The sequence below is a fragment of the Mus caroli genome, chromosome 15 (genome assembly GCF_900094665.2).
Source record: "Mus caroli chromosome 15, CAROLI_EIJ_v1.1, whole genome shotgun sequence".
Lineage (NCBI taxonomy): Eukaryota > Metazoa > Chordata > Mammalia > Rodentia > Muridae > Mus > Mus caroli.
The window spans coordinates 72,923,763-72,948,157 of NC_034584.1; the positions used below are offsets into that span (position 1 = coordinate 72,923,763).

A 24,395-nucleotide genomic window follows, 5' to 3' on the forward strand; every position below is an offset into this window, starting at 1 on the left:
TGTAGCAGATGAGAATTCCTAATCCTCCTGTCTCAGCTTCCCAAGTGCTGATGTTACAGGCATGAGCCACCATGTAGTTTAAGCTTAAATACTGGAAGAATCGGCACAGATAGCAAGAGGTATGCATACCTGGGCCAACTGACTGGCTCTGTACGATGGCTTAAAGAAGTCATATTGCTTAAGGGGATGTGTAAGTTCTAGGGAGAGGGTCACTCCTTCTCCCGGGTGTGCAGTTGCCTCGGGAACACTCCGGTGGGGGAGGGGTTGTCCTGCAAGGCTTGGCTCGGCATTTTTGAGACAGTGACTAGTCTTTGTGCCTTTGGCTTAGAAGGTCAGGTCAGGAAGGCGGAGGGAGAGCCTGGCCAAAGGAAAGGAGACAGAGATACAAAGACAAAGGCGGAGAGGGCAGACTCACCCTTTCAGTAACCTTCCAGGGCACGGGAGGAATCCAGGCTTTTTGGCAAGAGCAGCTTTGAAGTGCCTGTATTATCACACCCTCCGCTCTGCTCAGTGAACCTCCCTAAGTCTCTCATGTCATCCCATGACCCTCTGTAGCTCCCCAAGACCCTCAGGTAAAAGACACTGAAACCCTTTACCTGGCCCAGGAGACCCTTCATGATCCTTACCGCCCAGCTTTCTCCTACACGGTAAGCAGCTCGTTCCCCAGGCACGGGCTTCTCATCTCCAAGCCTTTGCCCAGTTGGAATGCTGGGTCCTTTCAAACCCTTGCTTCATATGTCAGTCTCTACCCCACCATGGTGAGTGTCTGCCCTGCCCAGTGCCAGTGCGGTGTTATTTCTTAATTCAGCGCACAGTCACATTCTATCCAAACCGTGAATTCTGTTAGCAGGGCCTGGGAGGGGCTCATCTTTGTGCCCTCTGAGGCCAGCACGGAGCTAGACACACAGTAGGGGCTCAGGAAAATAACTGCTAAATGAATGGGAAGGGATGGCCAAGTCTCTTCTCTAAAAGTGGAAATGAGACCAAGGGGGCAGATCTGGCACACCCTGGGCTGCCCCGAGGCCTGCCTCTCAGGCCCCAGGGATGTCACAGCCAAGGCACTCAGAACTCTCTGCAGGCCCTGCAGTGGGGTGAAGTCCAAGGTATGAGCCAAGGACACCAGCCTCAGGCCTGGCGCCCAGCCCAGGCTTTCTTTAGCCCTAGGAGCTGCACTGAGCCGTAGCCACAGTCCTCTGCTTCCGGGGAAAGCCCTGGTGGGGCCTGAACTTTGTGGTCCTCCTCAGTCCTCCCGCAGAAGCCCACAGTGGGAGTCACAGCGAGAGCCACACCCTGGCCTGCCAGGAGGCAGCCTCTTCAGAGAGCCTTGCTCTAATTCTCTGCAGGCGTCTATACACACATCCCCCTCCCCCACCAGCTGCTCTGGGACCTAGGGGCTTTCTCCCTGCTGGCCCCAGGCCCTATCCCGCCAACTCTTGGGTTTAACTCATCCTTAAACTATTTTCCACTGGCTCCCCCAATCTCTGCCACAGCACAAATCTTTTTTTTAGTGGGAAGAGGGATGGAGAAGAATAAGAGGCGGCGCCAGGACCCTGAGGGAGGGGCTACTGGGGGGGGTCTCCTCTCTGACTGGTCACCTCTGCTCCAAAATTGACTTTATAATCCATAGACTCCACTTCTGGTGGCCCCCATCCTTGTCCTGACATGCAATTGGCTGAACTCCCGGGGAGGGGCGGGACTCACCGGGTCTGATCCAGTTAAAAAGGTTGGAGCGGGCCTGGGGCCCGTCTCTCGGGTGGAGTCTTCTGGCTGCTGGTGGAGCAGGTCTCAGGAATCTCTTCGCTTCAATCATGGCCTGCGTGAGTGCGGGACCCTCTGTTCCAAGGTCTAGGGGATTGAGCAGAAGCAGATGGGCACAGGAAGAGTAGACAATTGGGGACTTGCTTCTGGTTCCAGCTGTGCTGCCTTGGACAGGTGTTTTCTCTGGTCCTCAGTGGCTACATCTGTAAAATGGGGGGTGGCTGTCACTGTTCCCCCCTGAAACCTTAAGCGTCTCTGGCTTAAGAATGTTCTGGACTTCTCGTAGTTCTGGCCGCATACCTGCCTTGCAAGGTCCAGTATTCTGCTGCTTTGCCGTTTTCTGAGAAGTGGGAGTGGGAAGGGTGTGGCCACCCGGGGAAAGGGGAGGCAGGGGACATTTTGGCCAAGGCCATTCCCTGTTCACTCTGCCTCTCCACTCTAGAGTCTCCTGACCCCTCCCCCGCTGCAGCTGTCCCCAGTCACAGGGCCAGGGCTCAGTTGGTCACCCTCTGCTCCTGAAAACTAAAAAAAAAAAAAAAAAAAAAAAAAACCAAGAAAAAAAAAAAAAAAAAAAAAAAAAAAAAAAAAAAAAAAAAACTCCGGGGCCTGAGATAGGCTCCAGGCTGGTCAGTGGAGGCTGGTCAGGGCTGGGCGGAGGAAACTGCATGCATTTGCACAGACAGGCAAGCCCTCAGGTATAGGGTTCAAATGTCAAAGAAACCCCTTGCCCAAATGAACACCTGTCCACTCACCCAAGTAGGTGCCCAGCAGTGCCGAGATATGTGCTGGGCTCTCTAGCGTGCTAAGTCCACATTGCCACTCTCTGGCTGCCCAGTCCCACAACGCCATACCGCCCCTCAGCCTCTAAGCAGAGAGCCTTGAAGCCAATTGGGGAGGCAAAGGCTGTTTTCTCTATCTCAGAGAAGCAAGGCCTTAGGCTAGTGGTCGCCTAAACCTTCCATCAGCAAAATGAGGATTTAGGAAGTCACACTCCATCTCCCCTCCACTCTAAGTCCAGATCTCCAAGCTGATGTCTTTTAGGGCTTGTTCTGTAGGACAGTCACAAGTTTGACATCCTGCTGGGAATGAAGTCGTTCCCCATCAACTTACACCCTATCCTGACCATCCCATCCCACCTCGGGCTTCCCCTAGGGCTGGTCAGGGTACTCCAGGGTGGGAATGACCCCATCCCTAACACCCCAGCCCAATGCAGGTAGCTCAAGCCGTGTCCTCCTAACTCCAACCTAAACACAGCTCGGTGCTCTTGTCTACACAGGGTCTGGTCGCCAGCAACCTGAATCTCAAACCTGGGGAATGTCTCAAAGTTCGGGGAGAGGTGGCCTCGGACGCCAAGAGGTGAGATTGGAGAAAGGAATAGAGCGGGCAGGGGCTGAGGTTCGCAGATTTAGGTTGCGATGGGCGTGGCCGGCCGGAACCGCTCCTTCTCCAGCCCGCAGCGGGTTAACCGGCAGCTGTAGATGCTGCGTTTTCTGGGTGAGTCACTTCCTCGCTGGGTCTAGTCGACATCGCCGTGGTCTCCCCCTCCCTCCCGCCTCCTTTCTCCGGGCTGAAGTTTCTTAAACTAAAGCAGCTGCTGCTTCAACGACTCCGGCTTGCCCCCTCCCCTTCCGCGGGGGTCGGGGGTGGCGCGAGGGAGCGGGGAGAGGCGTTGAGGGCGTGGTCACCCACGTGCCTGCGCCTGAGGGTGCCCTGCAGGGGCTCAATCTTTTTTCCAGAGCTTCCTCCTCATTCATACCGCCCCACCGCCTTTTTTTTTTTTTTTTTTTTTTTTTTTTTCCCCCAGCAGCCATGTGAGTTTGGACCAGTCACCCAAGCTCACGAGGCCTCGACTTTTTTTTTTTTTTTTCTTTTCTTTTCTTTTCTTCTCCGAAGACAGGGTCTCCTTCTATAGCCCTGGCTAGCATGGAATCTGTGTTGACCAGGCTGGCCTCCATGAAGACCCACATGCCTCCGTCTCCCCAGAGCTGGCATTGAAAGTGTGTACTTTCAGATTCCACACCCCTAAGAGCCTGGGTTTCCTAATAAAGCCAGAGGGAAAGTGGTGGAGGGGAGAGAGCCAGAGGTCAGTTCCATCAAGGAGGCAGCTCCTGCTGTCTGTTGTCTGTTGTTAGTAAGTTCCTGAGCCCTTTCGCCTCTTCCATGGTGAACACCACTACCAGGCTCCGTGCAACAAACTCCGTTTTTTTTTTTTTTTAAAAGATTTATTTATTACTATAAATAAGTACACTGTAGCTGTCTTCAGACACACCAGAAGAGGGCGTCAGATCTCACTACGGGTGGTTGTGAGCCACCATGTGGTTGCTGGGATTTGAACTCAGGACCTTTGAAAGAGCAGTCAGTGTTCTTACCCTCTGAGCCATCTCGCCAGCCCCAAACTCCGTATTCTTATTTACTCTTCTTCTCCACAGTGAGGGAAAATCTATGGTGTGCCCTGCGCTGTACTCGGCACCAGGGACTCAGAAACACAAGACAGATAGGACACCATCTGGAGAATCGCCCCTCTTGACCAAAGGGGTTGACCACTATCAATGTCTGGGAGAGAGCTCCCCTAGTGCGCACACACCACCACCACCACCACCACCACCACCACCACCACCGTACAGTCAAGAAAGAAACTGGCTCAGAGAGAATCTGCAGGGTCTAGCTCAGTTCACATGGTGAGGCCAGAAGTAGAATCGAAGTTCCTGGCCTTCCTGTTGCCTGAGTTTCAACATGGCATGTCAATCCTGTTGCCTGAGTTTCAACATGGCATGTCCATAGCCATCAGCTGCTGATGTTGCATTTTCTCAGTGAGCTGGGGTCTAGAGCCATCCAACATGGCTGAAAGCCCACCTGTCACCCCCTAGCTTTGTGCTGAACCTGGGAAAAGACAGCAACAACCTGTGCCTGCACTTCAATCCTCGCTTCAATGCCCATGGAGATGCCAACACCATTGTGTGTAACAGCAAGGAAGATGGGACCTGGGGAACCGAACACCGGGAACCTGCCTTCCCCTTCCAGCCCGGGAGCATCACAGAGGTGGGTGGCGCTGGGCAGGGTCCTGGGTGGGCTGGGCAATATGGTCAGAGACAGAGGCTGACCATTCCCGGCTGTGTGATTACCCTTGAATGGCATCCCTCTCTGAACATAATGGACCTCACCTATACAGAAGCTGTCCCCGGGGCTCTGAGCTGGTCCAGGGCCCAGCTCACTGCCCTTCTCCATCCACCAGGTGTGCATCACCTTTGACCAGGCTGACCTGACCATCAAGCTGCCAGACGGACATGAGTTCAAGTTCCCTAATCGCCTCAACATGGAGGCCATCAACTACATGGCGGCGGATGGAGACTTCAAGATTAAGTGCGTGGCCTTTGAGTGAAGCCAGCCAGCCTGTAGCCCTCAATAAAGGCAGCTGCCTCTGCTCCCCATAATCCAGCCCTTCATGGGAGAGTGTTTGTGTGTGTCTATGTGAGGGGCCCCGCCCAACCTGGTCCATCTTCACTTCCATTCATGCCTCCATGTGTTCTTGGTCTCAGTGACCTCTCTTCTTGTGCTTTCCAGGCCAAAGAGAGCCCAGCACATAGAGGGCTTAAGTGACCACAGAGGGTGGACCAGTGTCCCACTGTGACAGGGACAAAACAGTGGGAGGTGGATGGATGAACAACAGCAGGACCTCATTTGTCTTAATAAAAGCCAGAAACTACTGGGCATGATGACACATACTTGAAATTAAGGAGGCTAGACCAGGCACATCGGCATGTGTTCCAGAACAGTCTGGATAGCCTGGGCTACATAGTGGAGACAGCCTGGGCTAGCTTTATAGTCCTATACCACTAACTTCTTAGGAGACTGAAGCAAAAGGACCACTTAGGACTAGCTCGGCAATATAGTATGACCTCCTATAGGCAAGGACTAAAAGCTGTTGTGTAGCCTTGTGCTTGTTAGCTGATCTCTCTGAGCCTTAGTTTATCGTTTTATGCATGAGGGGTAATACTCAGTTCTCATGAGGGTTGTTGTGGAGTTAAATGAGATTTTGGTGGAGGACTCCAAGTTCTGCTCTGGGTACGTCATGACCAGTGCCATTTGGGTAGCTTCTGGTCGTCCTTAACACTACTAACTTCTTATGCCTGCAAATGCAAATGCGTAGGGAGGAAACAGTCTCTAAGGGACAAAATGACCCCTCAGCAGCTGAGCCCAGAGGAAGCAGGCTTACCCTTCTGGAATCAGTGGGCAGCTAGAGGACGAGGCTAGAAGGCGCTAACTCTGTGGCACTCGACAGGTCCCCTCCCTAACAATGGGAATCTGGCATGAGGTCACAGCCCTGTAATGTGGTTGGGGGTTCTGAGTGGGCCCCTTCAGAGACATAAGATGAGGAGTGGGGTGGAAAGGCTGATGGGAGAGCCCAGACGCAGGTCTTCCAGAGGGCAGGTGGCTCACTGGGCTGGCAGAGATAGATGTGCCTGCCTACCACTGCGGGCTTACTCCTGGCTTCCAGGAGGAGGTGTCTTCCGGATCTCAGCTCAGGATCTGCTGCCTTGGGATGCTATTCTCAGCTGAAGCCTGTCCCACCCAGTGCAAGCAACTCATGGGCCACCATTGTTCATCTGCACCAGTGTCCCCACTTCCCATAAAACAGCTGCAGGAACTGAGCCAAGGTTCTGGAAGGCTTCAGCTATAAACCTCACTAGGCTCTCCCTCCAACTCTCAAATCTGGGGCATAATATCCTGAGGCTGGGAGGTGGGTGCCTGTGAGATCTCATTTTCTAGGATAAACTGGCACCCTCCTGGTAAGGTCTCTTGCACCCCCAGCCCCCAGCCTCAGTTTTCCCATCCATAGCAGGGTGAAGACTTTTCATGCTGGTGGGTCCAGGAAGCAGGGTTACCCGTAGGAAAAGGCCAAAGAGAATGGAATACACAAGCCTTGGGCTCCCACAGAAACACCCCCCATCAGTGCACTTTTCTGAGGCTCCCAAGGGTGGCTATGGAGGAGACGCCCTCTGCTGGCCTCAAAGAAAATGTCCCTCAGACTGTCTTCCTGTGTTACCCTACGAGCTAAGCACTTGATCTTGAACAAGAAAGGGATGACCTCACAGAGAGGTTGTAAGGCTCACCACAGGGTGGGGCTGGGAGATGGCTCAGTGGTTAGAGCACTGACTGCCCTTCCAGAGGACCAGAGTTCAATTCCCAGCACCCACATGGCAGCTTACAGCCATCTCCAACTGTCTCTAACTCCAGTTTCAGATGATGAAACGCTTTCTTCCAACCTGAGGCAAAACACCTATATACATAAAATAAATTACAAATAATAATAGTTAAAAAAAAAAAAGCTGGGCAGTGGTGGCACGCGCCTTTAATCCCAGCACTTTGGAGGCAGAGGCAGATGGATTTCTGAGTTCGAGGCTAGCCTGGTCTACAGAGTGAGTTCCAGGACAGCCAGAGCTATACAGAGAAACCCTGTCTCGAAAAACAAAACAACAACAACAAAAAAAAACCCCAAACAAACAAAAAAAGAATTGTACTGGTTGCCAGCTTGATCGTGCACTCTTTTAATCCCTCACTCAGCAGGCAGGGCTCTGTGAGTTCAAGGCCAGTCTGGTCTACATAGTGAGTTCCAGGACACCCAGGGATATGTAGGGAGACTCTGTTGCAAAACAAAAACAAAAACAAAAACGGGAAACTGGAGAGATGGCTCAGCGGTTTAGAGCACTGACTGCTCTTCCAGAGGTCCTGAGTTCAATTCCCACATGGTGGCTCACAACCATCTGTAATGGGATCCAATGCTCTCTTCTGGTGTGTGTGAAGACAGCTGCAATGTACTCATATACATTAAATAAATAAATAAATAAATCTTAAAAGAAAAGGAAAAGAAAAAAATGGGTCGTGGGGTGGGGGTGGGGGATGCACAGGCCACAGCGTTGGCTAAGAAGGCATCCAGTGACCCACAAAGAGGAAGGAGTCTGGGAAGGGGCTGAAGACCAAAGGCGGGCTCTGACTTACTAAGTCAGACCACAGAACTTCTGTTTAGTCCACAGAGAGGAGGGGATAGCATAGCAGGCGACAGCCCAGTAGCAGAAGGGAAGGCAGCTCTCAGCTCTCTAGGCTTCTTCAGGGGGCACAGTGTGGCCAGGACAGTGCCTCTACCCAGAAGGGAGATGACAAAGGATGTAGGAGGGCTTGGTTCTAGGGGAACAGAAGTGACCACTCGGAGACGCATGTGTCTAGTAACCCTTTTCTTTAGATAGGGTCTCTAGCCCAGGCTGGACTCCAATTTTCTGTGTATCAGGATGATTTCAAACTCCTGGCCCTCCTGTCGTCTCTACTTGTTAGGATAACAGGCTGTGTCACCATGCCCAGTTTGGAGACCCACACTTTAAAGATAACTTCTTCTCAGTATCCAGCATAGAATCTCCGAGTGGGAGACCCGTGTGGGAGGAATCAGACATTCATGGGGTGCAACACCTATGTGGAAGTGAGGCTCATTATCACAGCCTGCTTCCCACCTCTCTGAGCAGACAAATTAGCTTCTGAGGGAATGGCCAGGAAGCTGGGAAGGGAGACCAAACACCAAAGCTCAGACAATCTAGCTCACATTTGATCACTGGCACAATCCCTATCCCCCCTCCCGTTTGGTTTTGGTTTTTTGAGACAGGATTTCTCTGTGTAGCCCTGGCTGTCGTGGAACTTACTCTGTAGTCCAGCCTGGCCTCGAACTCAGAGATTTCCCTGCCTCTGCCTCGAGAGTGCTGGGGTTAAAGGTGTGCACCATTATGCGTGGCAAGCACAAGACAGCTTGCCTCTCTGTGTGCCGGTACCCATTAGGCATCCAATATGTGTAACTTCCTGGCTCTCCGAGCTCATATCTGGAAGAGGATGGGATCCTAAGAGTCTGTTTTATGTCTGATAACCCCGTGCATCATCATTGGCTCCAGGACCCCTCCCTCTCCTCCACATTGTTGGAGACATCCTGATCTGCAACCTCCTGGGCTTCCTGCTTCAGAGACCTCATCCTTAGGACTATTGTGATAACTGACTCAGAGCCAAAGGCATCGGTCCTGCTGCAGCACCCAGCACAGGACTGAGTGACCAAATGCACATAGCCTCAAGAATGGGGGAAGTCGGTCATACAACAAGGTCACTAAAGTCCCTGCCCAATGTTATTTTACCCAGGGCTTTGCATTCGAACTTTTGTGGTTAGTAGGAGGTGTGTCTTTAAACTTCCTTTCCATGATTGGGGAAACTGAGGCAAAAAGCTGGATATGGCCTGTGCACCAACTGAATCTGGGAGAATATTGTGTTATGCACTTCTGACCCGACACACACAGTCACGGCTCTCAGTTTGCTGCACGCAGGAGCAATATTCAGGGTCACCAGAGAATGTTCTAGAAATGGGCATTCTGGGGCCCTGCCAAGTGTGCTGAACCCTGGATTTGGATTTCAGCAAGCCTTCAAGTGCATGCCAGAGTTCCAGGGCCACCTCTTTACAGCCTTACAAAGTCACTACAGTGATCTCTATTTTATAAATAGGAAAGTGAGACACAAAGAAAAAGGCAATTTGGGGGCTGGAGAGATGACTCAATGGTTAACAGTGCCTACTTGTCTTATAGAGGACCAGGGTTTGGTTCTCAGTACCCACATGACTCACACACCATCTGTAACTCTAGTTGCAGGGGATTTCATACCGTCTTCTGGCCTTGTAGGTCCTCGTACAGTAGACATAAACTCACTTAGGCATAGTATTTTTTTAATCTTACTTATTTATTTATAGACAGGGTCTCTTTATTGTCTAGCTCTGCTCTGGTTGTCCTGGAACTCACTATGTAGCCTAGGCTGACTTTGATCCACCTGCCTCTGCCTCTCAAGTACTGGAATAAAGATGTATGCCACCTCCCCTAGCCCATAATTTATGATTTAATCTTTTTTTAAAAAATGGGGGGCAATTGCTTTTGAGTCACATACTTTGTAAAGGAATACCAGTGTTTGAATCTAGGCAGTTTCTCTTGCTCAAGGCAATCATGAAAGAGTTGACATCTGAATTCAATTAAGTTCAGTAATTCTTAGCGATTTATAAATAACTCCAGATTGAGCGCTTGTTCGAGGCAGGACAGATGATGGAATCCGGGAGCCTAGTTCTCACTGAAGCAATTCTGGGAGGATTGTTCCGAAGACCTGAACCAAAGCTGAGACAGGATGGGAGGCTCCTTTAAAAGGTGGAGCCAAATCAGCGGAACTGTGGAACAAGGCCACGAAGCGCGCCCTACCGGAAATCTGAAACTGCTACACCCGGAAGTGTTTTAAAGTTAGAAGCGGCCACGCTGCCGGAAGCCTCACAGCAATGGGCCGCAACAAGAAGAAGAAGAAAAGAGATGGAGACGACCGGCGGCCCCGACTCGTTCTCAACTTTGATGAAGAGAAACGGCGGTGAGTGGCAGGGTGGAAAGAGACTCCCATCGGGCTGCCGGGGGAAGCGCGCCAGACACAGGGCGCGCACGCCCACGCGGAGGGCTCTTCCGGCCCCGCCCCTAGATGTGGCTGGAGTTCGCCTTCCTTTTTCCCCCACCTCGCGGGATGGAGTCGTCCGCTCCTCCCTCGGTGTTTACGGCTCTCAGCGCTGCGCCTTGGACCACCGGAGTGCAGCGTCGTCCATTGTCACGGCCCGTAGCTGGCTCCCAGTCGTTGTTGACGAAGGACGAGCCGATGGGATGAGAGAGGTTTATGTCCATTGATTCACGCACCAGACTGCGTGCCAGCCAAGCCTGAGACCAGAGGCTGAACTGCGTTTTAGTGTCACCGTAGATAGCACCGTAGATGGCCCAGGTGACAAGTGGAAGACCAGCTGTAGAGAAGGCTAAGGTGGAAATAGCTACCCCTTGGAGGGAAGAGACCCAAACCAGGTATTAAAAAAATAGTAACTTCTAAAAGCATCCCTGACAAAGGCTTGCTAGTCTGGTGCCTCTCAACCTGTGGGTCGCGACCCCCTTAAGCCCATCGGAAAAGAGATATTTACATTACGATCCATAACAGTAGCAAAATTACAGTTAAAAACCCTGGTGCAGTGTACCAACGGAAACCGTAATTGCAAAGCCTGGTAGTGCAGATTTATAATCCTAGCCATCTGGAGTGCTGAGACAGGAGGATTGCAAAGTCAAACCCTGTGCGGGAAAGTTCAAGAACGGTATGGGCATTTGGACAATTTGTCCCTGTCTCCAAGTCAATATAAACGAATTAATCTATTAGACCATTTGCCTAGCTCGAATAAGGTACTAAGCTTAATTAACTTCCAGTACAGCAAACTCAGGAACAGCAGAGATCAGACAGGAAGAAGGAAGCACCAGGAAGGTGGGGGCACTCCTAGGTCCTGCCACACAGGACCCGGGTGGGTTCAGGAGTCAGGTGGCCTTGAGGACTGGGTGTTGGTTGGTTCAGTGAAAGAGTTTTGAGGTCTGGGTGAAGGCATTATTAGAAAGCCTTACTAGAAGTGACTCCTATGAAACAAAGTTTGCCAGTGTGGGAACAGTGACCACCTGCTCTGTGTATCGACCAGACCACCTGGCCTTTTGTGTACTTAGCAAGGGGCAGGAAGGCCAGGTGAACTAGGTGACCTTTGGTTAGTGATGGAGAGTGTACTGAGACTATAGCTTACAGCATAGGTGTGTGGTAGGTTATACCACCCAAGATTATTATGTAAGTACACTCTGATGGTCCAGCAAGGACTCACAACTCATTTCTCATAAGGTACCTTTGTCATTGAATGACTCGTGACTGCATTGTCTGTGACCTTGGATAAGTATCCTAGTCTCTTCCTCAGAGTCCCTATCTATAAATTAAGGTTGGCTGTGAGAGGGTAAAATGGGTTGGTGGGTAGGAGAGAGTCAGGCCGCTTATGGAGCTCTGTAGAGCCCTGCTTTCCTCCTGGCTTCTCCTGACTCCCCTGGCTTCTCCCCTGCTTCCTTCTTGCAGGGAGTACCTGACAGGCTTCCACAAGCGGAAGGTAGAGCGCAAGAAGGCAGCCATTGAAGAGATAAAGCAGCGGCTTAAGCAAGAGCAGAAGAAGCTTCGGGAAGAGGTGTGGTTGAGGGTGGGGTAGAGTTTCACCTCCCAGGGGAGGGCCAGCCTTGGCTAGGTCTGCTGGAGGCAGCTATGGGACCGCAGTGTGAGTGTGACGGGAGCAGCATATACGAGTAGAGACGCTGGGGATCCGTGTGTGAGGGATGAGTCTCCTCTAGAATTTGCTCCGTGAACCATGCTCTCATACGATGGGAGTACACAGGGCTGTCGCATGTGTGGACCGAAAGGCCATTCTCACTGTGTTTATTTCTGTTTTAGTGGCTTTTTCTGTGACTGTGATAAAATACTCTTGAAAAAAGGCAGCAAAAGGGCGAAAAGGTTTACTCTGACCCTGAGTTCAAGCACCCAGTTCATCCTGGCAGGAGAGTCAGGGTGGCAGGAGCTTGAAGCAACTGGTCCCTCACACCCACAGTCAGAAAGCAGAGTAATGAATGCACGCTGTCCCTTGGCTGCCTTTCTTCACTGAATGGCACCACCCATAGTGAGCAGGTCTTCCCATCTCAGTGAACAAAATCACGATAATAGCACATAGTATGCTCAGAGGCCCATCTCCCAGGCCATCTTAGATTTGGTCAGGTTAACAGTTAACACCTTCACCTCTTCCCTTTGGGCTTCAGCGCCACCAGGAGTACCTGAAGATGCTGGCAGAAAGAGAGGAAGCACTGGGTAAGTCTCTATCTAGGCCTCACGTGGAGAGCATCCAGTGAGCCTGGGCTTCTGTGTCCCCTAAGTGGGAATAAGTGAGGGTGGGAGGGTGAGTTCCTTAGCTGTGGAGATCTTGGTGGTGGTGTGGGGGCAAGGGTGGTTTAAGTACAAGCGGATCAGAGAGCAGGACATCCAATCCATACGGTAAACTGAGACTGAGCAGAGAGCCAAGGATGGGACACCTTGTGTCTCCACGAAGTTCCTCCAAAGCAGGGACAAGCAGGAGCACAAAGGGATGAGAGGTTCATCTCCTGTGGTTACCCATGGGCGGGGCTCTGGGCCACTCTGTAGATGCTGGAAGAAAGGGAGAGGCGGGGAGATACAAGGAGAGCAGGACTGGCTCTGGAGAAGCTCGCTGTGTGCCAGTCCCCGACCCTCCAGGGCCAGGAAAGAGGCTGGACTGAGCCAGGCCTGACGACTGCTTTGTGCCCACCTTGCAGAGGAGGCAGATGAGCTGGAGCGGCTAGTGACAGCGAAGACAGAGTCGGTGCAGTATGACCACCCCAATCACACAGTCACTGTGACCACCATCAGTGACCTGGACCTCTCAGGGGCCCGGCTGCTAGGTCTGCCCCTGCCTGAGGTAGGTCCCAGGACAGACCTGGGGAAGCAAGGTTTGGGGGTAGGTGGGTTTGTGAGGGCTGCTCAGTGCTGGTTCATCTCAGGGTCTCATATAGGAAGTGTGCTCCAGGCAGCTCTTATACCTGGCTCAGCTCATCTGTCAGTTGAGGGTTGCCATGGTAGCCTTGACTGGGCATGGAGGTGGGTAACCATGAGGATGCAGGGATGAGGCCCTTGGCACTGAGCCCAGTGCTGAGCACTGAGTAAGCTCAGCAGGCTTAGAGGGACTGTAACTCTTGTGTGACAAGCAGTACCCAGTGGCATGCGTGTGCAGGGGCAGTGGGTTTGTAGCATGGATTGTACACTCTCAATAACAAAACATCTGTGCCACTTAAAGCTGTACCTGTGGCTTGTGCAGGAATTTCTATGTCAGGGTCCCTTCAGGTCTACAAATGCTCAATTCTTTTGAATATGATGGTATTATATTTACATAGAACTTACGAATGTCTTCCCTTATCCTTTAAATCATCTCTCAGTTACTTAGAAAACTGCATGCTAAGCTAGGCAGTGGTGGTACCCACCTTTAATCCCAGCACTCAGGAGGCAGAAGCAGGCGGGTCTCTGAATTCAAGGCCAGCCTGGTCTACAGAGTGAGTTCCAGGACAGCCAAGGCTACACAGAGAAACCCTGTTTGAAAAAACAAAAACAGGGGCTGGAGAGATGGCTCAGTGGGTAAGAGCACCCGACTGCTCTTCCGAAGGTCCAGAGTTCAAATCCCAGCAACCACATGGTGGCTCACAACCATCTGTAACGAGATCTGGCGCCCTCTTCTGGAGTGTCTGAAGACAGCTACAGTGTACTTACATATAATTAATAAATAAATCTTTAAAAAAACAAAAACAAAAACAAACAAACAAAAAAGAAAGAAAAAGCAAGCAAGCTGAATGCCAGGCCAGCAAGATAGCTTAGGGGTAAAGCACTCTGGAACACCATGTGTTGGAGGGTTATTTTCTGACCTCCTGCACCCACAGTTTGGTATGCATGTCACACACACACACAAATATAAAACAAAATCTGAATATCCTGTGTTCCTTAAATTGTTACACTGCAGTATTCAAACAATAGCATAAGTCTGGAGCCTGGAGAGACGGCTCAGAGGATAAGAATGCTTTCTGCTCTTCAGAAGATCCAGGGTCAGTTGCTGTGTAGTCTCACAAACACCTATAACTCCAGTTCTGAGCATCTGACGCCTCTTCTGGCCTCTGCAAGCACCAAACATGCATGTTGTACACAGGCATGCAAGCCATATAAAACAGTTTTTAATAAGACAAGATGTCTGTTCTCAGCATAGCCACTGTATTTCCTTCCAGATGTTACATTTCTCTTCATCCAGCTGCCCAGGCAGTTAACAGTATAAAGGACATTTTTGGGCTGAGGTTGCAACCTGCCTAGCATATGAGACCCCAGGTCCAATCTCCATCACCACAAAACCAACAAAGCAAAATCCCTCACATTTCCAAGGGCCAGGCCGGGAAGCACACGAGGGAGGTGAAGGCAGGGGTTCATTAGTTCAAGACCAACCTGGGCTACATACTGAGCCCCTGTCTTGAAAAAAGTTCCTGCCCTGAGTTGTGTGTGTACATCTGAAGAGGCACGCCTGACTGACGGTTTGCCCTTCTCTGCTTTATGCGTGTCTTCCTGTAGGGCCTGGCAGTGTGTGTGTCTTGCTGCCATTTTGCTGATGTTGCTATTGGCGAATTTTGGAAACAGGCTGTCCTTTGTCATTCTGGTTCTCACACAGTGTCCTAGGTTCTTTTTCTGCCAGTATGACAAATACTATAACCAAAAACAACTTATGGAGGAAAAGGTTTAATTCCTCTTACACTTCCAGGTCACAGTTCATCATAGAAGGGAGTCAGGGCAGAAGCTCAGCCCAGGAACCTGAGGCCAGGAACCTGAGGCAGAAACCATAGAGAAGTCCTGCTTGTTCACTCTCACTTGTGCACTCGCCTATGCTCAGCTATCTTTGTTATCCAGCCCAGGCCCACCTTCCCGAGGAAGGGTGACACTCAGCACGGGCTAGGCCTTGCCCATAGACCAACTTGATCTAGGCAGTTTCTCAGTTGAGACTTCTCTCAGATGATCTGGGAAGCGTCAAATTGACAATTAAGGCTAAGCAACCCAGATACAGACAGTGCGCTTCTGCCCAGAGCCTTCTCTGAGCCCTACTCAGGCCTTTAAGATAACTGGTCGGACGGACTTCTTTCTGTGTGAAAACCAGAACTGCTCAGGGTGCCTGTCCATGCCCGGTAATGGTCCCTGTCCTTTGTTTCTCTAGCAAGGGGACCAGGATGGGTCCCAGGAAGAGGAGATGTCATCCCTGGAAAAGCCAACAAAAGCCTTGCCCAGGAAGTCCAAAGATCCCCTGCTCTCTCAGCGGTGAGTTTTGGCTTGTAGTTCTTGGGTCCACGCCTCCCTGGCACTAGTGGCTGGGCATGTGGAACCACCCTAGCCTGAGGGGAGAGGGCAGGAGGGGATGCTGCCAGGCTTGTGGGGCCAGCCAGGCCGAGTGTGACATGTGTTTGGAGCTTGTTGCAGCTTCCAATCCACAAGTCAAATGATTACACTCGTCCATGACTAAAGATCACTACCCAGCCTCCCACCCCACCATTGCCTGAGTCCCGAGGGGAAGCCATGCTCCTGGCCTCACCAGCCTCCACTCTCCCCACAGCATCTCCTCCCTCACAGCTACACTGCACGCACACAGTCGGAAGAAGGTCAAGAGGAAACACCCTCGGCGGGCACAGGACTCCACCAAGAAACCTCCAAGTGCCACACGTACCAGCAAGACCCAGCGCCGCCGTCGGATGACTGGAAAAGCCAGGCACAACGGGGAGTGAGCCCTCAAGCCTGGGGGTCCCAGCTTGAGTCCTTGGCTGTCCCTGTAACCCAGCTACACCGAGGGTTACCTGCAGCCTAAGCCTGAAAATCAGGACTTTGCCAGCCAGGGTCATCCTTGCTTTGAGCCCAGAAGGAACGGACTTCTGAGAGCCCGGGTTCCCGGAGCCTGCAGAACCGTGCTGGGCTCGTTCCCAAGTGTACATCCACCTGGGACTGAAGAGAAGTGTGAAACTCCTCCTGTCTGTGCTGGTGCTTTGTCCTGGCTTGGATTCCATGCACCAAAGGCTGACCTCTGGGGTGGTGGGAATGGGCAGGGGTCCATCTACCTCCAGGTTTCCTGAAGATATTACAAGGTCATATCATATCTGGGCCCCCTCATCCTAGCTGAAGACCAGAATGTAGAATCCAGAGCTGTGGCCAGCTTTGGTGGTATATGGTAAAACCACACCAAAGAGGCTGAGACAGGAGACTCAATTCAAGGTCATCCGTCTTCAGCTTCATAGGGAGTTTCAGGCTGGTGGGCTATCAGGAGGTAGCTGAAGACTTGAGTGCCAGCATCAGAAGGCCACACTCAGGGACGGAAAGCTTATCTCGGGGCCTTTCCTGGGAGCTGGCTTAGCCTGACCTCAGCCCTTCTCCCCATTCCCTGCCCTCTGCTCCAAGAGCAGTGACTACCTGGTGCCTGTCTGAGATGGGCCTGCCTCTCCTGGAGGTTCTAGTGCTCAACCCAGTGAAGGGGACCTGGGCCTCACTGTCTAGACCACTGATCAGGACAGTAAGCCAGGAAATAGAGGGATTTGGTCCCCATGTGAGGCTCAAGCAGTGCTGTTCTACTGGGTGTTCCCTGTATGAATCTCCAGGGCTACCCTGAGGCTGGAGTGGGTATTACAGGATGCTCTGCACCACACTGGGCTCACATACCTCACCACTCACAGCATGTCCCTGTCCCTTCGGTGGAGATGTCTGCCTCTGGAAACATGAAGTCATTTCCAGTGTACACAAGAGGACACAGGAGACCCTCCATACACACATACATAGGAGACCCCCCTCTGCACATTCACCCATACATAGGAGACCACAAACACACCCTACACACTGTTTCTCTAATCACGAACTCCTTCCCTGTCTCCCCAGCTGCCCAGAGTCACATCTGTTTGGACTTCAGGAGCAGCAGCGAGGGGAGCTGCCATGGTGGCACACACTCTAGTCCTAGCACTTAGAAGCCTAGGAAGAAGGATGGCTGAACTTGAGGCATCTAGACAGGGCTACAAAGAGCCAGCCTCACACCAGCAAGCACAAGAGGGCATGATGGGGTTGCTAGGCTGTGTTCACACATGTCGCTAGTGCCAGCAGCTCAAAGGGCTGAGAGAGGAGACCCCAAGTTCTAGGCCAGCTTGGGCTGGGTGGCAGGTTCAGGTCCACACAACAGCAAAACATCACAACTAGTTTGTGTAGTGAGGACTCTAGGGCTGACAAGGTTACCAGCCTGGAGCTGGGAAGGCCAGAAGCCTGGGGTGGCGGGCTTCTATGTCTTCCTTTTTGGCAACTTGGCCTCACATCGCAAGATAGCTGCTTGAGCTGTAGCCATCATACTTGTATTTCAGCTAGCAGAGAAGAGGAGGGAATGTGAAAGGACATAATAATCTTTCTTAGAAACCTTGACCCTTGTGGTGTTCTGTTGGCCAAAAAGAAGGCAAAGGCCATGCTGGGCGAGTTGGCAACGCCTTTAATCGCAGCACTTGGGAGGCAGAGGCAGGCGGATTTCTGAGTTCAAGACCAGCCTGGTCTACAGAGTGAGTTCCAGGACAGCCAGGGCCACACAGAGAAACCCTCTCTCGAACCCCTCCCCCCCCCCCAAAATGGGGGGGAAGGCACTCACTGCCAACCCAGGCCTGTTCTAGGAAGGCAGGTTCACAGAGCAGAACTAAGGATTGATCGCTAACGGGGAGAAGAAGGATATAGCTAGCAGACTGTTCCCCAGGAAAAGCTGTGGGGAGAGCATCCGACAACAGAGGGTTAAAAGGCTCCTGGCAGGACCTGGGCGGGGACAGCAATGGACAGTGTCCTGGTGGGTGCTGCAGACAGCTGAGGAACTCCAGAGCAGGACAAGAGCACCTGAGAAGGCTTCTGATCAAAGATAGCCTTTGACCCGTGTGGAGAGGCTCTTCCTGAGCTGGGTGACAGGAGCGGATGGAGAGCAAGGGATGGTGAGTCAGAGGAGAGGAGGAAGCTCTGGCCCGACTGAATGAGGCCAGGGTCAGGCCTTTATTTTTAGAGAGGCCCCCTGGTGGCGGTGAGGGTGTCTGCAGGCAGATCAGGAAATCTGAAATCCAGGGAGAGGAGGGAGGGCCTCCTGTAGCCCTTCACTCTGAAAGCATTAAAAGGGCACTTGCCAAGCACAGGACACCACAGACCAAGTGGAGAGCAAGACAGATCAAGTACAATGAGTATGTGGCAGGGACTCTAAGAAGGGAACCGAGGAGAGATAGTAACTCTAACATCAAAAATTAAGTCCACTAAGCTGGCTGTCCGCACCCAAAGAGACAAAGGCCAACAAGGCACAGGACCTCAGCCTCACAGGGGTTCCTGAGGCAAAAGACAACCCATGAAGATTGTAAGTCCTTCCCAGACTCTCCACTGAGAGCACGTGCTTTGGGTTTGGGTGGCAGAAAGGGCTGTCAGGAGGGAGTAGGATTCAAGCCATCACAAGGCAATGAAGGTTTGCTGGGCTCACCACTTCAGAGATGGTACAGGAGAGGCCTTGGGCTAAGAGCGGCAAAAACCAACCTGACTTCATGGCACTGCTTGTGTTCCTCAGATTTTACAAACTTCTGCCACCACAGTTAGGGGCTGACTCTGCCACTATGCCACTATGACTGTGTCCCCCTTGAACACCAAAACCAGTGTTTACTGATTTTAACTGTATGTTTTCCTGTGGAAGCAAAGAAGATGAAGACAAGCCCGACCACACGGGACATCCCTGTCCACAGCCAACTCTGATGACTCCCATAAAACCTCATGGGTCCTGGTCTGCCCTCTGCCTTGCCCACCCAGGCTCTGAACCCTCCATAGCCTGTGGGAGAAAAGGCTGGGTGAAGACACTGGTTCTGGAGTAGAACAGAGAGTCCTGGCACTCTGCAGATCTCTGAGGGGATCTCAACCAGGGTAGCGACGACCTGAGCAAGTGTGTGGAGCAGAGGCCTAGTGAAGTGACTGCCGGTGGGTGTTTGTCTTAGTTTCATTTCTGTTGCTGTGATGGAATACCCTGAGAAAAGGCAATTTATGGGAGAAAGAGTTGAGTTTAGTCCCTCATAGCAGGGAAGTCAAGGCAGGGACTTGAAGCAGCTAGTCACATCACAGCCAGTCAAGAGCAGAGAGAATAAATATATTCATGCTTCTCTGTACTCATTTCTCCATCCTCCCTCGATGTCTGCAGTTCAGGACCCTCTGCCTAAGGGATGGTACTGCCCACAGTGGGTGAGTTTTTCCAGCTCAACATCAATCAAGGCAAACCCCCCACAGTTATGCCCGCAAACCCTCCTGATCTAGGCATCCATCATTGAGACTTTATACATGATTTCAGATTGTGAAAAGTTGATAATTAAAACCGACTATCACATCACTTAAGTCTGAGGACCTGAGTTTGATCCCCAGAACCCACAGAACCATGGAAGGAAAGAACCAATGGTTGTACAGGACTATCCTCTGAACCAAACTGAGGATGTCTTTTGTTTGTTTGTTTGTTTGTTTGCTTGTTTGTTTGTTTGTTTGTTTGAGACAGGGTTTCTCTGTGTAGCCCTGGCAGTCCTGGAACTCACTCTGTAGATCAGGCTGGCCTCAAACTCAGAAATTCTCCTGCCTCTGCCTCCCAAGTGCTGAGATTATAGGTGAGCGCTACCACACCTGGCTTTAAGTAAAAACTTCTTCTTCTTCTTCTTCTTCTTCTTCTTCTTCTTCTTCTTCTTCTTCTTCTTCTTCTTCTTCTTCTTCTTCTTCTCCTTCTCCTTCTCCTTCTCCNCTCCTTCTCCTTCTCCTTCTCCTCCTCCTCCTCCTCCTATTATTATTATTATTATTATTATATTATTATTATTGGTGGTGGTGGTTTTTTGAGAGAGTTTTTTCTGTGTAGCCTTGGCTATCCTGGAACTCACTATATAGACCAGGGTAGCCTCAAACTCACAGAGATCCACCTGCCTCTGCCTCTCAAGTGCTGAGATTAAAGGCATGCACCACCATGCCTGGCATGTATGTAAATGCACCACATATGTTTGGTGCCAATGGAGGTCAGAAGAGGGCGCTCGATCCTTGGAAAGAAAGTTAAAGATGGTCGTGAGCTACCACATGGGTGCTGGGAACCAAACCCAGGTCCTCAGCAAGAGCAGCAAGTGCTGCTAACTGATCTCATCTTTCGAGCTCATAGGAGTTCTTCTAGACCTGTTTATAAAAGATTACCCTTTAATCCCAGCACTTGGGAGGCAGAGGCAGGTGGATTTCTGAGTTTGAGGCCAGCCTGGTCTACAGAGTGAGTTCCAGGACAGCCGAGGCTATACAGAGAAACCCTGTCTCAAAAAACAACAACAAAAAAAAAGAAAAAAGAAAGGAAAAAGAAAAAAGAAAAGAAGAGAAGAGAAGAGAAGAGAAGAGAAGAGAAGAGAAGAGAAGAGAAGAGAAGAGAAGAGATTACCACAACAACTGGGCCTGTTGACTCTTTACTTTCCCTCCTAGGAGGAGACAGAGAATCACCATGGAACCCTCCTTGCCTGAGTAGCCACTCCTCCCAACAAACTGTATGCGCTTCTGCTCTAATAGCATGTGGCTTCAGTCTCGTAGGGGGACAGGATAGAGGCTATAGGTGGGAGAAGGGCTGAGGAAGGGGGGTGGGCTCCATCCATGCAGCTCTGGGGAAGCCATAATCCCTGCTGGGTAGACACTTCGCAGTGTAGCCTTTGTGAAGGAGCACTGACATTTCTGTAAGTAACCCCTTCACTTATGTTCCGTAAAGAAGCCCAATAAAATCACTGGTTCCCCCGAGGTGAGATAGTACCTTGGCTTGTCTTTGGAAGGATGGGTAGACACTGTTTCTACCTCCTTCTAAAGAGGAATATTTAGCAACACAAGTGTGCCCTTCATATGTCACACCGATAAAACAATACAATTTAAAAGACAGGATGTGGGCAAGTCCAAGCTGGAGCAGGAGACAGGAGGAGGAATAGTGACAGTGATGACTGGCCTGGCTGCCACCACAGTACCCTCAACTGAGTCCACTCAACAGTTCACAGGGCTCTGGGACACAGTTCCCAGACAGACACCCTCATGGATCCAGAGTGGAAGTTAGGGGACTCTGGGCATCTCACTAGAGTGTGACATCCTTCTGATAGGATGGTGATGAGGAGGGCTGTGTGGTTCCTGTCCCCCTAGATGGCATGGGAGGAACAAATATGGTAAGAGCAACTTTCTTAAGATCACTGACAACCTCTTGGAAACACGCCGTCTACCCTATGCCTGTCACTCTCTGCTCTGCCCTCTTTTCTCTTAGCTAAGCACCGGCGAACTCAGCCACGTCTTGTTTCTTTCTCTTGCCCTGGGTCTGTTTTCCTCCACCACACAAACACACAAAAGCAGTGCACAGGTCTCTTGTTCTCCCATGAACCCTTGGCAAACATGACTGACAAAGGGCTCCATACATTTTTAACGAACCACACTGTCAGGAGTGCCAGCCTCAGTTGGCTCTCCGTGGATTAGCCTGGTAGGGGCAGAGGGTTGGGTCCCTGTCAGTTCCAACCCAGTGGAAACACCCATTCCACTCCAGGCTCAGAAAGGCCAAGTAATTGACTCAAGAGCACCCAGCCAAGAAGTGCTAGACGCTGACACGGAACCCAGGTCTCACTAGCCCCTTTCTTACTTAGAGCTAGCCAGACCAGGGAGGAAGCCCATTGTGTTTATCAGCCAGCTCCACTCGGGGTCAGGATGCCCTCACATTGGAAGCAACTACATTTTATTCACGTTTTTTTTTCTGGCCACATCACCAGATCCAGGTGAATGAGAGAATGTGTGAATGAGGGGTACTCCACAGTAGCCTGCAGAGTCAGACATTCTGAGATTTTAGTTTGGTTTTTGCCCTTTATTAGCTCTGTGACCCTTTATTAGCTGTGTGGCAAGTCTGTTAGCATCTCTGATCCTTGTTGCTATACGTAAAAGCTTGGCATAGGAGCTGGGGTTTAACCAGTGTACAACAGAGCCTAACTTGAAAAGTTGGGCTGGGGCTGCTGGTTTTGTGGCTGAGCCCAGGTCGATGTTCAAATGTAGGTGTAGAAGATATCCCTGGGCAGGGATGCTCTGTGCTACTGAGACCCTGACTGCAGTAACTTGGAGCGGTATGAGTTTGGTACTGTGTTCCACTAGTGTTTACTAGCTGTCTGGAACTGTTCTGCCTGAACAATTTATTTGGTTGGTTGATTTCGGTTTTTGGTGGTTTTGCTTTTGTTTGACAGGGTCTCATGTAGACTAGGAAGGGTTCCAACTGTCTCTGGCCTTAACCTTCTGATTGTCTTCCCCTCACTTCTAGATCCCCACTAACCCCGTCTCCCAATTTCTGGGGTTAGAGGTGTACATCACCAGCCCTCTGGGTTTGCTTGGAACTGTGGGCGATCCATCATCCTGCTTCAGTGCTGTGTCCCCATGCCCGGTTAGCCACATTTTGTACTTTCCACACACGCATTAGTATCTTTTTGGGGACCTTAGCTAGAGAGAGCCAACAGGAAAAGAGACAAGCCCTTAAGTCCAGTCCTCAGGCCCCATGGGGACATGACTGGACCAAGACGCTGGTAGCCCGGGCGAAACGTGCTGTGCATCCCGCGCGGCAAGGCGCCTGGGCACCGCCCGCCTCTGCCCCGCCTCTGCCCCGCCCCTAGTCCTCGGTGTGTCCAGTCGCACACTGACCATGCAAATGAAGCTCTTAGGGCGAGCCTATTGGAGTGAGTGAGGGGCGTGGTCTAACACGCACGTCCTGGGCCGCGTTTTGATTCATTGTTAAAATAGAGGCTGTGACTCTCGCACCAGCACCTCCACCGCCCGGAGAGTGGAAACCCGAGTCCAGGTCAGAACCCCGCGGCTAGCGGAACTAAGCTGGCTGGAAAGGGGAGGCCAGAGGAGGGAAGCTGAGAGACCCCGAGTAGCTGGCCGACCGGCTTTGGGAAAAGGGGACTCAGGGTCCATTCTCCGGGTGGGGCGTGCAAATGCACGACGGCTTTTTGTAGTTAAATTCTTATCTAATGTTCATTTTAGGGAAGATTTCTGCCAGTTGGCTGGGGATCGTGAATGAAACTGGAGTCATAAGGGGCACATGAAGAGCCCCCGTTTAGCTTCCCTGGAAAAGGAGCTACGTTCTCTATCCAAGAGGATGCTCTTCTCGGTGGCTGGACCAGAAAAGAACAGCCCAGGTTTGTGCGGTGCATCCATCCATCCATCCATCCACCCACCCATCCATCCATCCATTATACAAAACGGGGACTAAGCAGAGCAGATAAGTGGTCGCCCTAGGGGGAACCCAAGCTCCGTGGATCCTCCCGTGGGGCTTCCACTCTCCAAGGGACCGACCTAGAGCCCCAGGGGAGAACCCTAAATTCCTCAGCTCAGCTGAAATTGCCAACAAAGGCTTGACCCTCCCCCAACCCCCAGTTCTATCATCATCAAGTAGGTCAGGCATGAGGTGACCCAATGGTGCTATGAGGTACTTGAGCTCTAGGGCATGCTGGATATCTCCTGCTAATGCCCCTCCCTGCCTGTGGATGAGTGGGAGGGGATGAATCTTCTCTCCCAGAGTCATTCTTAGGGTGTGGACATTGTAGCCTCCAGAACTGAGAGGACTGGACAGGTAGGCTAGGCTGGGGGTGTAGCTCAATGGTACAGCAAATTTCTAATGCCTGCCTCGACTTGGGTCTGATCTTTAGAACAGGGAAACAAAACAAAACAAAATAAAACAAAACAAAACAAAAAAACCCCAGTGGTTCTCTTTTGGCTAAACTCAGTCACAGAGGTGTTTTGTGACCTTAGATGGTGTTCACTTTTGTGTAACACTTTGTCCTCAAGTCTGGAAATACCTAGCCAGCCCTTTGCATCCCTCTGTGTTTGCCAAGGGACCCAGGTGACTTGGCAGTGTGATCCAGCCCCTCATGGTCACCTCTTGAGCTGTAGGAGACAGACCTGAGCCTCCAGCTGGACCAGTGCCACCTCTGTTGGGGAACCTCTCCGAGCCTTGATGGCCTCCTCTAAAACTGGTGTTAACCTGAGCAGAATAAGAGAGGAGGTATGCCGGGCGTGGTGGCGCACGCCTTTAATCCCAGCACTCGGGAGGCAGAGGCAGGCAGATTTCTGAGTTCGAGGCCAGCCTGGTCTACAAAGTGAGT

The 24,395-nt window shown here is 51.4% G+C and overlaps 3 protein-coding genes and 1 long non-coding RNA gene across 6 annotated transcripts in view; 3 read left to right on the forward strand and 1 right to left on the reverse strand.

Annotated features, from left to right (window-relative positions):
• LOC110310369 overlaps positions 1-2,275 on the reverse strand; it is a 7,072-nt gene extending 4,797 nt beyond the window's left edge. For both annotated transcript variants that reach the window (XR_002379834.2, XR_002379835.2), the window contains exons 1-2: positions 2,059-2,275; positions 1,702-1,961 (exon numbers count right to left, since the gene is read on the reverse strand). This is a non-coding gene — a long non-coding RNA (uncharacterized LOC110310369). The remainder of the gene's footprint in view (positions 1-1,701; positions 1,962-2,058) is intronic.
• On the forward strand, positions 1,737-5,189 carry Lgals1 (galectin 1). The gene is made up of 4 exons (XM_021183260.2): positions 1,737-1,817; positions 3,035-3,114; positions 4,626-4,797; positions 4,991-5,189. The coding sequence occupies exons 1-4, from the start codon at positions 1,809-1,811 to the stop codon at positions 5,135-5,137; spliced, it is 408 nt and encodes a 135-aa protein (XP_021038919.1). The 5' UTR covers positions 1,737-1,808; the 3' UTR covers positions 5,138-5,189.
• A 4,855-nt stretch (positions 5,190-10,044) lies between these two features.
• Nol12 (nucleolar protein 12) lies at positions 10,045-16,225 on the forward strand. 2 transcript variants are annotated; one of them, XM_021183676.1, is made up of 6 exons: positions 10,045-10,176; positions 11,716-11,821; positions 12,441-12,489; positions 12,969-13,111; positions 15,428-15,528; positions 15,821-16,225. In XM_021183676.1, the coding sequence occupies exons 1-6, from the start codon at positions 10,091-10,093 to the stop codon at positions 15,987-15,989; spliced, it is 654 nt and encodes a 217-aa protein (XP_021039335.1). In that variant the 5' UTR covers positions 10,045-10,090; the 3' UTR covers positions 15,990-16,225. The 2 variants fall into 2 exon arrangements, with proteins under 2 accessions (XP_021039335.1, XP_021039336.1); XM_021183677.2 differs by lacking the exon at positions 10,045-10,176 and adding an exon at positions 10,209-10,649 and having other exon boundaries at positions 15,821-16,224.
• A 7,110-nt stretch (positions 16,226-23,335) lies between these two features.
• Positions 23,336-24,395, forward strand: part of Triobp (TRIO and F-actin binding protein) — a 57,180-nt gene continuing 56,120 nt past the window's right edge. The window contains exon 1 of the mRNA XM_021183785.2: positions 23,336-23,429. The gene's annotated coding sequence lies outside the window, so the exon portion shown is untranslated. The remainder of the gene's footprint in view (positions 23,430-24,395) is intronic.